Source organism: Chamaea fasciata, unplaced genomic scaffold (genome assembly GCF_029207755.1).
Source record: "Chamaea fasciata isolate MVZ Bird 193981 ecotype frontalis unplaced genomic scaffold, bChaFas1.0.hap1 SCAF_1, whole genome shotgun sequence".
Taxonomy (NCBI): domain Eukaryota; kingdom Metazoa; phylum Chordata; class Aves; order Passeriformes; family Sylviidae; genus Chamaea; species Chamaea fasciata.
The window spans coordinates 106174404-106187906 of record NW_027094086.1 but is presented as its reverse complement, the minus strand read 5'-3'; the positions used below and the strand labels follow the sequence as shown (position 1 = coordinate 106187906).

General features: G+C 41.3%; 1 protein-coding gene across 1 annotated transcript in view; it reads left to right on the top strand.

The window, feature by feature from the left end:
* The window catches only part of EEPD1 (endonuclease/exonuclease/phosphatase family domain containing 1), a 64356-nt gene that overhangs the window by 30990 nt on the left and 19863 nt on the right, over positions 1-13503 (top strand). Inside the window, exon 2 of the mRNA XM_066192281.1 lies at positions 2518-2569. Within this exon, the coding sequence (XP_066048378.1) occupies positions 2518-2569 (52 nt within the window). The remainder of the gene's footprint in view (positions 1-2517; positions 2570-13503) is intronic.

Here is a 13503-nt window from a genome sequence, read left to right as displayed (position 1 = left end):
AGTGTCTGTGATGGTGTTTTAAGGAAAGGGGGATCTTGCAGCTGGTTGTATAAAGGCTGGTAACTTGGGTTCACAGATTCCTTTTGACCAAGAAAAAATACCTGAGGTATTTTCAGGTGTCACCTGAGGAGAAAAGAGTGAAGCACTGGGCAAACATTGATCTCTTAATTTGTAAGAGCAGAAGTAGTCTTTTTCTCTCCAGGAATCAAATCAATGTTGCTGCAAATCATGTTGCAACTTGGAGATTTGATTCTGAACCTGCATATGCAGTATCTCTGCAAGATGTAAGCCCTTTGTATGGGTTCTTCACCTCTGAACAAGGGTACAGCATCTCCGTAATATAATGAAATAAAGTAAAAAGATTCCTGCTTCTTGTTTCATTGCTTGCTTCTGTGTGACTGGATACTTTGTTTTAAATAAATACATACCACTTGAAAAAGTTCTAGTGGGGCTTCACAGTTGTAAATGGGAAGGACGGTAGGTTTTTACAGTGAGATGATGATTTTTAATGAAAGTGGTACTTGGATTTGGGGCAGTCTATGTCTTTCTTCTGCAGCTATTGAGTGTCAGATAACTCCCAAATAATGGTCTAGCAATAAATCAGTCAATTGGTAGAAGCATCTGCATCCTAGCCTGATTTGATTAAGTAACCAAAAAGTCTAGCTTCAAAAAGAAAAAGACAAAAGTTATTTGCATGCCCCCAAGCCATATACACACAGACTTGAAGCCACCTTTGCAGCAGCCCAGGTGGCTGTGAGCCCCCTGAATACATCCACGTGTGTGTTATTCTACCTCCCTCTCACCCGTCTGGTGTTTCTCTCAAGTGCACTGCAACAGAGGTGATTCATCCAAAACGAAGAGGTGACTCCTCAGTGCAGAGACAGGTCTTGACTGTGGCTGCATTGTTCCTGCCTGCATTACTGGACTTTGTTCTCCAAGGTGCATCAGCTGAGGCTCCTTCTGAGTTGGACAAAGCACTGCAGTGTTTTTTAAATGGAGCTGCCTTCTTTGCTTGCTGCCCAGTCCATCTTTATTTTGCTTGCTGGCTGAATTACAAGGAAAATTATGTTTAAAAATACCTTGTACTTTCCCCAAGTGCCTCCCAGTTCAGCTGAATGTGTATGTGTGCAGCCTAGTGTGTTCACCAGACAGTAACACCAAATCACGTCCCCTGCTACCATAGTGGTCGGGCTTTAATGGAGTACCTTTTTCATTTTCCTGATTATCCTATTGTTTTCTGAACCATCTCCACCCTCTTCATCTTAGTAGTAATAGTCTCTGCAGACTAGAAATGTATTGTGTGTGGCTATTTTATAATTCATTGGATATAGGCTTTTTATGATACCTTGAAGACACTGACAGCTAGAAGTCCATTAAAGTGAAAGCACATTGGTGTTTAGGGATTAGGCTGTGAATACCTGCAGTGGAAAGCCACAGAAGGACAGGACTAGAACTATGCTTTGCCAGCTGCTGTTGCAGGATGGATGTACATAGTTAGCATATAAGGTGCCAGTGGATGCTCAAGAATTATGCAATATTGCTCTGAGGTTTTGAAAGGCTAATAAAACTTTTTGTATTATATTCTTTGGCAGATTTCTATGTTGACTATTCACATCTTCTTGAATATGAGCTTTTAACTATACTGGCTTTTTACTGTGTCTGTGTGCAGGGTGGTGAGAGTAATTTAAACAATATTTATATGCATCATTTGATTCTTCTATTGCTATGCAAATGTTTTTGTATCCTAGGGTAAAGGAAATGATCCTCTGGAGTCCAAGGATAACATATTAAGTGACTGGGTTTAGGGCTGGGTAAGGGAAGTGAACCTGTGGAGTTGTAGTACAGGTGCAGAATCCTGCTTGAGTAAATCTCATGAGCTTGTTGAAATGATTGAAATTCAGTGTGCAGGATTTAGCCCTGAGTGGTAAACTTAGAAAAGATTCAGTAGGTGAAGAAATTTGAGATTGATTAACAAAAGGCATTACAAGAATAATAATTGTGGATTATCTTTCTACCATACTTTTAAACAGTGGTGCACATTTCCCTTATCTCTCCCTCAAATTTCTTGAGCTGGGTTGTCTTAATTGCTGCACCTCATACATAATGTAAATCCCTGGGAAAGGCTCTTTGGGACTCATAGAAGCCTGTTGACACTGAAGAACAAAGTTGACTATAACTGATAGAAATGTCTAGAATATTTTTCTGTGATTGTCATTCAGAAGATTCTTTGGTGTAAATTTGGGATATTGCAAAAGTAATGATTGATGCAGTTTCTCCATAAGGCAAATTCAGATACACTTGTAATCTGGAAACCAAAGAAATCTGCTTGTGATGGGTAATTCAAGGCAAACAGAGTGACATTGTCTCTCGCTTTATTTTGCTTCATCATGAGCGTTTCTTGTTATTTCTTTTGTCAAGAGAGAAGATAAAAAGAGAGCTTCAGTTCTGCTGTTTCTTCAATTTCTGTAATGCTTGCAGTGGTGCGATTAATTCTCTTTTTCTCTGTTTTTCTTACAGTATCAAGCTTTTGGCTGTGCAGGAGCTGGCTGACAGAGAAGCATTGGAAAAGGTATTAAAAATACATCTAATGCAACTATTGTAACACATTTAAGCTCTTAAAGCCCTCTGTGTTAGTTGTGCTTCCTAACTTTATGGAATACCATGCTGCATAAAATAGGACATCTTCCTAGCTACATAGTGCATGAAGGCAGAGGGTTGATGTTTTGTCTTAGCTGACCATGTGCTTTTGGTGTTTTCTGATTTTACAGCAAGCTTGGGGTAAGCAATGCTTAATAATAAGCAGTAACTAATAAAATCCAGTGTTACTCTTCATCCAAGGGTATTGCAAGCACAGCAGGCTCAGGTCAGATACATGGAAGAAATTCCTTACTGTAAGGGTGAGAAGGCACTTGAACAGGTTTCTCAGGGCTGTGGATGCCTCATCCCTGGAAATGTTCAAGGCCAGGTTGGATGGGGCTCTGAGCCCTCTGGTCTGGTGAAAGGTGCCCCTGCCCGTGCAGGGGGGTTGGAACCAGGTAATCTTTAAAGGTCCCTTCCTACCCAAACTGTTCTATGATGGCCACCTTCTGGATGAAGAACCAAATTTCTTACTGCTTTATGATTCTTCTGGCCTGGGATGTAGGACTGTATTCCCAGTGCCCATACTGGGACCAGTGGCTTCCCTTCACTTTCAACACTAACTCCTTCACCTGCAAGAGCAAGGAGGCAGCTGTGAGGCAGCATGAGAGACTTTATAGGATGCAAAACCTGGATTCTGGGCCTTGTTGGAAAAACTGGGCTGTCTTAGAGAAGGCTTGTCCTGAGCTTGTCCTGACCCCAGCAGCCCCTGTGTACCTACAAGTGGTGTGGCAAGGCTTGGGGAGGAAGGGACAACACTTCTCCTGCCTTGAATGCATCCTTGTCTATGTAAAAGAGGAGATCCTGCACTGCTGTGTTCTGCTGTCTGCTGGGTACTCTAGAAATAATGAGTAGAATGAAATACAGCAGCAGTGGGTGCTTCAGCCCTGTGCTTTGCCACTGACTGGGGATGCATTTCACCAAGGTCCTCCAGACACCCCAGTTAATTCATGAGGCATCTCTTTGCTGGTGTTCCTGAACTCCAGTTTTGACATGAAGAGGTAGATTTTGGTAAAAGGCTGTGATAGAGGACAATGCAGGAGACATTGCAGTTTTTCACATGTGAACAAGACATGGTTCTCAACCACTTTTTGTGCAGCACAGATTGATAATAGCAAATTTTCATCATTTGCAGCAGTCAGATTCTCTGGGCCCTCTCACCCTGTACCCTTCCCACCTTTCCAATGGACATGTACTTCCCTTTGGCCTGATGCCTCCAAAAACATGGCCTGGCAAGGTTAAGTGACTTCAGCCTGGTAGGAGTGGCAGTTTGAGGCATTGTCTGGAGCGCTGCAGGAAGCTCTTCAGAAAGGCTCAGCCTCAGAAAAATGATCGTTCTAAATTGAGCTCTCTGAATATTTGATATCTGCTTTCATACAATGCCAGGCTTAAAGAATTTAAAAGGCCAGTTTAGCCCTATGGAAAATAACAGGCTTGAATTATGTAAGTTCAAAGAAATTTGCTGGCTTTATTTTTTAAGTACAGGAGGGGAAAGAAACCCACAGAATAGAAGAAAATGCCTTGTCCAGCCTGCTTGCAGAGTCATATTTTGAGAACACCGTGCTGACTTTTGTATTCTTATGTTATTATTTATCAGCATTATACTGCAGGAATACAGAATATTATTAAATGATAATATTTTAATATTTATTCTAAGATGGGGTTTTCTGGTTTTCAAAGGGAAGTGGCCTTTAAAGTAGCTATGGACATGAATAACTTAAAACTGTTTTTCCTGTTGGACACTTTCCAGTCTGTCATAGATGGTTTTGAACTTTGGAAATTTTCTTGTTTCTAAAATTCGCTGCCCAGCTTTGAAAGTGCTCTTTTATATATTTTTGACACTTGCATGGAATCCCAGAGTGAGCAGAAGCCCCCTGCTGAACAGCAGTACCCCCCTGAACAGACTTAGGGGCTGCAGATTAACTCTGTGAAATGAAACCACATTGAAGTTAAGTGCATGTGCAGCTAATCTCTTGAGAACCCTTGAGACAGTGTCATAAAATTATACTGGCCATGAGTAACACAGGCGGACTGTGAGGTGAGGCACATGAAGCCAGTGGCCCCTTGTAGCAGGCTGGGGGAACTTGCTTGAACTGTTGGGATCTTGCTTTCTGGAAAAGGATTTTGCGCCATTCTATCTGAGATACTTAAGTGTCTTTAGATGCTTCTCCCACCATGGCTATTGAAAATGAACTGAACACACTGTGAGAAGCTTTGTGTCTTGCAAAGACTTAATTTCTTTAATTTCTTAAACACCAACGTTTTGGTAAATTGGGCCAAAATGGCCCTTTAAGCCGAAGATCTTGCACTTGGTGGCATTTATTCCTGGTGTTGCCAAAACAGGAGGGGTGATTGGCAGGGTTTAATTACAGTCTGCCCTGGACTGGGACAAGCTTGACTGACCCTTGGATGCTGCTCATGAGCTGGTTTGTTTTCCTGGGGTGCCACAGGCTCGTGTTAGCACAGACAGGGTGCTGCTTGTGGAGCTGAGCCCCAGCACCATGCTTACTGTTGCTAGGAGGAATAGGAAATTAATAATTTATTTCAGTGAACCAGGTCACATAAGAAGAACAAGAGCCTTTACCTGGAGAAAATTCTGGGTCAGAGATGAGCTTATTTGTGTTTGTTTTTGCTGTAGCCCATCAGATCCACTCCAGCACAGCCTCCACCTGAGTGGTGGTGCAGGCAGCTAAAAACCAAGCCCAGGCCTAGCTGTATTTTGTCCTACCTTGAGTCTTCAAATCGATGTGTTTGCTACCCCCTGCCCCCTTGCTGAGCTTGTCCTACCGCTGTGGTATCCATTACTCACATGCTTTCCTTACAGAAGTGCTGGTGGCATTTGCAGAGGGCAGGGAAGAGCACAGATGGCAAGATGCCATGGGAGGGCTTCCAGGCATGCCAGCCTCATCTCCACAAGAGTTCAAGGCCGCTCAGGCTTTAGAAAAAAGTATCCTAGGCATGCAAGCTTGTTGGTGCCAAGTCCTGTATGGAACATCTCTTCCTCTTCCAGAAGCACAGCTCTGGGAGACACTCCCAGCGACACTCTTGCCCCAGTGTGTTTTTGAGTACTTTACTTTATCTAATTTTGGCAAGTCCTTAATTGCAGAAGAAGAATTCTACTTGGCAAATGTTAATTGTATTTATTTGGGGAAGGGGAAAAAATAATTCTCCCAAGGAACATGCTGTTTTTTATGGTTTAAAAATAAATCTGTGTAAGTAATTAGGTTGAACTGCCTAGCCAGGTGACATTTCACATTGGTTACTGTTTTAGCATTTAAATTTGTAGCCCTTTTCCATAGACAAGCATGTACACCAAAGCAATTGTTCTCATTGGTGCTTGATGCCAGTAAGTTGTGCAGGAAGAGTCATCCATCTTACAAGAAAATAAAATATTTTTTGCATTCTAAGCATTTCCTCCTGAATTTTTCAGGTGTTAAGAGGGGCTCTTGAGCTCATTTCTCCTTCAGAGGTGGGTTATAGAGGAAAGTTAAATAATTTGTACAATTCAATAATCCCCTGACAGCTTTTTAAAAGGTAAGCCGGCTTTGTGAGCAAGCAGCAGTAACCCATTATTTTCCTATTTGTGTATTAAAATGTAAATGCAGCTGCTGTTACTCAGGATGACAAAGGACCGTTCCCTTGACTCCACAGACAGAGAAGTTTGTTGGCTTCTCATCTAGGAAATGCAAATCTTGTGATTCTGATCTGCAGTGTGGGATTCATCTGCAAAGTGATGATTGTTCTGCCTGAATTTGGAAGAGATATAACTTAGACTGCTATGAGACACACTGGGTGGGCTGAAGGACAATAGGAATTGGGGTGAGAATTTTGATTTTGTTTAGGGATAATGTTCTTGAAGCTGATGATAGCTTGCAGCTTGAAAATCAGTGTAAGTAACATCAGTTTCACTATTAGGGTCTGCCTATAACAATGATGGCAAATTTATGTGATCTATGTCCAAGAGGTCAGTGAAAAGTAAGTGAAAAGAACTAAACAATTATCAGTAGGCTTGCACTGTCTGTGTGGGGATTTTCACCTTCACTGGGAAAGTTTTGGAGGTCACAAATCAAGAGGGGTTGAAAGTCTTTCACCTGGTGCCTCTGAAGCACAGAATGCATTCTCTAGACATGAGGAGAGGCAGGCACACACTTTCTCAATACAGAAAGGAATCTCTTCTGTCTTCTGGCCTAACCTTACTTGGTCATCCTTTGTGAATTTCTGCTGGAGATGAGAGAATGAGAAAACTCTGATCAGCCTTCTCCTCCAGGTAGATTCCCCCCCACCCCATCTAAAGAGCTATTTCTCTTTCTTCATATTTACCTTGTTGTATTAAATGGAAAACTTAGCTCTGTAAGCAAACAATCTCTACAATCTGTGCTCTTTTTTTGACTTTTCCCACCTTCTTCACCAGTATTAATGGCTGGAGTTGTCTTCCATGGTGTGGAATCAGTTTCCTGGATTTCCTCACCCATAGGAAAAGCCAGATGTCTGTATCTGGGAAATATTTGCTAAATTCAGCCCCTTCCCATCCCACAGAAATTTCGCACTGTGCATGAGGAATTAGTGAAGCACAGCTGGGGTGATACTGAGGGGGTGGCATTATTGTCCTAGAAGAAATTTAACATGCCTGCCATTGATCAGAAGTGGCTTTTGTGTGAGGGGAAATTCAGTCACTACTGTTGCACAATTTTACAGGGTAAGATGTAGGAAATGAGGCAAAAAGGGGGTGCTTGTTTCTTTTTAGTAGCATTGCTCTGCTGGTGCAATTTCAGCTGCAGTCAAAAAGAGGTTTGTAAAACGCTGAGCTGCCCTGTGTGTTCCCTGCTGTAGCTGCCTTCTTTTTACACAGCACATGGAGAATTTTAACTAAAAATTTGCTTTTGTTTTCTTGATCCAGTGTACTGTTTCCTCCAGATATTATCAGAACATAAAAAGTATGACGTCAATTGAGGTTCCAGAATTTCCAGTATGAAATGCATCTGCTGGAGGTTTTTATTTATCTTTTGTCTGCTTTTGAGTAGATTGAGCCAGATCAGTGTTTAATCATGATTAGGCCCATTGTAATCTCTGTTCTTTATAAAATCCCTCTCCGAGCAGAGCAGGTTGTTTATTTGTGAAAGGTTATCCCTAGGAGCTTTTCAGTGTTTGAAAGAGAGGTGCTGTCTTTTATTTGCAGGGGTAAGCATAGACACATTGCATCTTGCATGCATGGATGTAAATGTGGTTGTGGGTGCATTTGATGTGATTTTCTTTTTTTTAAATGTAGCCCAGAAATGCAGTTAAGTCTCGGACTGGCTCTTTGTGTGCATATTTTTAATTGCCATAATCCTTCTGTACAGTGTGAGCCCTATCTTGCAATCTTGCTTTGGGCTGTTGGTTAAAAAAGATCATAAGGCGATTTGCAATGAATGAATTAGTTGCTGTAAAGGAGTTATATTTACTGCGTGTCCTTAGACCTAGCCTTTCCAGAAAGCAGTTCACCCCTTTGAAAATTAAGTACATTTGGATGTCCTCTGGAGTCAGATAAGGAAACAGCAGTCTTGCTTTCAGAGATCAGGAAAAGGAGATGTCGACTTGGCCACTGACTCAGTCAGGACATTTGATCAGTTTCTTCCAGCCCTGTCACTGCCTCATTTTTCTGCTCCCTGTTTCTAGAGAGGACAGCTGGAATCAAGTCTCTGAGCTATGGGATGGATTTCTGCAGAGTTCATCAGCTGATGTAGGTCCTCCTGCCCTTCAAAGCCACCATGGACTCAATGATTGACCACTTAGAGTAAAAGGAGATTATTCCAAATCATCCCACTGATTTTGCCTTAATTCTTTTCCTCACCTTATTCCCTATTACTTTATCCTTTTGCTTTCCCTGTATTTCTCTCCCTGTATTTCCCCCTCTCTCCCTTGTCTTGCTTGTTTACCTGAGTGCAGGTAATACTCAGGAATACAAAGTTAATTATTTTTTAGACTTCACCCCATGGGGTCATGAAATCTCAGAGTGAAGGGAAGAAAAGCTGTAATTGGAAAGGAATAATTTTGGGCTGAGTGGAGCTGCAAAGGATGTAGCATTTCTTACTAAATGGGTGGCCTTTTTTGGCATTATCATATCTACTAAATTGCCTTAGGAACACTGCAGCTGTACTGTGTTTGCTTCTGCTCTTCCATATTGTCCTCCTTTCTGTCCTATGACCTATGAGTACTTTGTCTTTCCAGGCCCCTCACCTGCAAACTCTCAATCACATGGTCAGCAGCATCAGAAGCACAGGCTTTCATCTACTAGGATTTCTGGTGTCTTTGATCTTGGCTGGATTTTATTCTCTGTAGTTGCATTGCCCATGTCTTTTCTGATTATCAGTGGACTTCAGTAAACAAAACACTAGAAGCCATGCTATACACACCACAGGGAGCTACAGAGAACACAAATTCTCTTAAAATGCTGTCCCTTATTAGGTGCCCTCTTCTTCCCTAGAGCTCTTCCCATAGCTCTGCCTCTCTGAGCAGTGGTGGTATGGAGATTGCTTGTTCCAATAGCTTGGCGTTTTTTGGAAATCATCTGCTCTTATCCCTGAACATAAGCCAAACTACTTATCCAATAGTGGAGTGATTCTCTACACTTCCAGAGCAGGGAGAAACAGAAAATAAGTGTTTATAAATGCTGGCAAGTGTTAAGATTTGGTTGTGGGTGGAAGAAGTAAGAGGGGGTTTAGTTCTTTTTCATTGATTTCTTCTAGAGGATGGTAGAAGGCAAAGCAAGTTCAAAGAATAGGAACAGTTTTGAATAGTCAACAATTTGAAGAAGAGTGTTTTTTGGTTTTGTTGCCTTTTTTCCTTTTTAATATACTGACATTGAAGCAAGGGTTTTAATACGATCCCAAAATATTTTTGATAGCAATGCATATGCTCTCTATGGGAAGCCAGAATCCATGGCATCTATTGGAGCAGAACTTTGGTCAGGTTGAAGGACAGTCCTGTAGACTCTGTGGAGGGCATGCTAGTCAGGAGAGACAGAAAACCATGTATTATTACTCATGGAAACTTATAACTAAAGAATGAGCTGTTTCAGAGAGAAATCAGTGTCAAATTGGGCTCTTTAAATTAAGCGCTAGAGCTGTAAAAACATGAAAGAAATGAGTATGAGGTTTTCTGTCTTTTTAAAGGTAAGATAACATGGCCTAGTGCTAGCAGCCTGGAAGAGATCCTCCAGATAATAAGCATTTAAAAAAAAAAAAAAAAGGAATTAGGCGGTGAGGCAGGTTTAAATAACTTTACAGAAGGTGGCACAATGTTCCATAGGGTGGTGTAATCAATGCCTGAAGGAAGAATAAATATTTGAGTCTAGCAATGGTTGTGAGTCATATTAGATGTTTCTTTCTTCCTTATTTTTGTGTTTTTACCATGGGAAAGAATGCCTGCTCTAAGCAGAGATGTAAATCAGTTGGGGAAAACAGTAATACTAACAGTAGGAAAGAAATGAAGCCACAAAACACCCAACTCACTATTACTGAAGGTTTTTTATGAGGATAAGCAGCTTTTTATCATGCTTAAGCAGCTTTCCTTGATTAAAATATTGTGATTTCCCTGTTCCCTTTCAGTTTTATTTGTTCTTCATTTGCATTAGCACATTTTCCTCCCTCCTCTTTTCCTCTGGCTGAAGGTGGTGTGCAGATGAGGAGATTCAGAGGATTCCAAATCGATATAGCTCAACGGTCAGTTTGTTTGGGGTGCTTTTAACCAGTGAATAAGATACTGTTTCTTATCACTTTTGTATCTCATGTTTCATAGGATGATTTGCTATTTGCTTTCTGTATTAAAGGCTAGGTTCTGATAAACTCATTGTCACCTCATGCAGCCCTGGTAGTTCCTGGGTGAGTAAGGTTGTGTTCACAGTGGTGTCATTTTACACCACACCGCAGAAATTGATTCCTGGGTTTCATGGGAAAATAATCGACCCATGATTAAGCATAAAAAACAAACCCTCACCCCCCTAACAAAAAAGCAAAAAAGACCCTCCCTAACAAGAAAAAAACCGCTACAAAACCCCACAAAAGCCCCACAACCAGCAAATATTGAAAACCTACACAAACAAACCAAGCCAAAAGTATAAAAAGATGTTCCCAGGAAGTCTTTGACTCCTGGTTGCCCAGCACTGGATATCCAGTCCAAATGAACACGTAGTTTAGGTCTCCAGACAACTGCTGCATGGATATTCAGGATTTTCGTGATTCTGTGATTTTAGCACAACTACTCGGTTGACCTGGGTACTATTTGATGACAACATCAAAGTACTTGATCTTGAATACTAAAGTATATCAAGCAAGTACTTGAACTTTAATACTCAACTTTGGTAAAACCAGCCTGATAAAAAAGACATTCTCACAGTCACCAGGGATTCTTTTTATTCCTTTTTATATAATGTCAGTCCCCTTGGCATGCCATTATAGCTGTTCATGATTATAGTGCCTACTTATGAAGTATAAAACACTGCTTTGAAAAGACTTCAAGAATAAATTTGTGTCCATCCTTGATGACCTCTTGAGCCTTAATTTATGAATTATGTTTAAAATAAAAAGTCTTTAGGAGTATGAAAATAAGTAGTCAGGAAACGTCTTCTGCCAAATGAGTCTATCCCACGAAGTACAAGGGAAAAGCTCAGCTTGTGAATGGAAACATGAAAACTTAAGAACCCACAAATTTTCTGCATGGAGGCCTGGTAGACATGGCTGTCCTCTTCCACAGGGAAAGGGCAGCATAGATTTCCACCAAGCGTCTATGTAGACACCTTCCCATTAGTTGGCAAACTGGGTGAAAGATAGTGAGTATTCAATTTTGACTATAGGCAGCTAAGCATCCCCTAATTCTTCACTTCATCCCCTAATTCAGCACTAAAAATGTGTTAATAGAGTTATTGTATTGCCTCTTTCAGTTGTTGTTTTGCTTCTCTGCACCAAAGGTTCTTCCTTTTAAAGATCTATAAAAAAACATCGTTTATATAAATAATCACATTTGTTTGAGATTAAGGTAGGCAAACAGGCCAGTGAATGATCTGCATTGTTGTCCTGGGAACACAGTGTATAAAGGCGAGCAAAGAACTTGGTTTATGGGCAACAATCTGGTTTTTTAATCATATATTCAAAGATTATGACAGTAATTTCCTCTTAGAGATATTAAAAAATTAAGCATTTGGGTGGTTGTGGTGAGCTATAATTCATCTGGGAGGGCAGTGTAGAAACTCACTGCTAAGTTTTTCCAAAGTAAGTACTCAAAAGGGAAAGCAAGTAACTTGGGAGTGCCATCTTAGGCTCCTGCCATTCCCCAATGGATCCTGTAAAGCCTGGCTTAGGGAAAAAGAAAATAAAAAAGATTTAATTCCGACAAGTTCTTATATGGAAACAAACCATCACAGGCTTTTGATAATTGAGATAATGTTAAGCTTATCAGCATAATTATTTCCGGCACATTCCCGAAGTACAATGGGTGAGTAACACAGCAGCGGCAGGAGAGGGGCGCGTGTCCAGCTAGATCCACATCCATGGGCTGGCTCAAAGGAGAGTCGAGCTCATGACGGGGCTCAGATACCTGACGTGGGAAACAATGCTTTCAGTTTTGAAAAACCTTCCAATCCTGCCAAGCGTCATTTAGCTGCTGCCCAGCCTTGGGGTGCCTTAAATGACAGTCCCCCCTGAGGCTTAGCTGATCAGTGCCTCTCTGCAGACATGGAATTACCCACTTCTGAAGCAGGCAGTGAGACTGGACCACTTAGTTGTTAGTCTGTGAATAGTTGGGCTTGAAAAATGATCCTTCCTCATCGTGTCTCCTCCAAGAAGCTCAGTCCTGAAGGCTTGCTTTCTTGAAAGTATAAAGCTTAGAAGTGGGTTTTGCAGCAAAGCTGGGAATTCAGGCCACCACAAGGCTAATGGGGGTGAGGCTGCAGTATGGTGTTTGCCCTATGGTCCATAGCTTAGTGCCTGGAGCTGTCATTCCAGAGCTGAGTGAGAATCCGATCTTCAGAGGAAATAATCCTTCCTCTGAATTACTGGTGTGCTCTTTAAGAAGCAGAAGCAGCACATTTTCTGTGAAAAAAGTGAGTCTTTGTGTTGAGGAAAAAGCCATAGGAGCCTTCAGATGGACCAAGCTTTGGGACTCAAATTTGCACATTATCTGAACAAATGAGCTTTGTATACCCATAGCAAACAAAGGTATGTAGAGGTGGTGACTGTGCCTATGGATCCTGTATTATTTCTGAAGAAAGACGAGGGGTGAATATTTGGCTGTACTGAAGGGCTCTGCCTTGATTTCACCTCTTGCAATGAGTATATAGAGCTTTTTGAAGGGTGAATTAGGTAACATTTGTGAAGAGTGTGGAGGGTAGCAACAACTTACTTGGTCATGAATCTGGATTTTTGATATAGTTCTAGGAACAACAAACCCGTACAGAAAGGATGGGAAGGTATTGCCCCAGGTCTCAATGACCCAGCACAAACAGGACACACTGGCATGGCCAAAGGAGCAGATAAGTTTTCCAGGTGTGAATCTATGGCCTTTGCCTGTTCAGTGGATTGATTCCATTATTTTTTCTTTTGTCCTAGAATTTTTCTCCCAAACTTTTAAATTTTTAAAAATTATTTCCTCAGCTCTAATGTCATTGCAGAATTTTGTACAATATGGAGAAAGAGAAAACTTTTCCCATCACATATATATACATAAGGCTAAGACTGAAACTGATTCTCTGAAGGGGGAGGGGGTGTTCTCCTTTGAAAACACTCATGATTACCTGCCTATCAGACCTCCATCGGCCTTTGGGTAATACCAATACATGAACAACACAAGCAGAAAAGATTATGCAGTCATTAATGAAGTCTTCCTGGAAGGGAC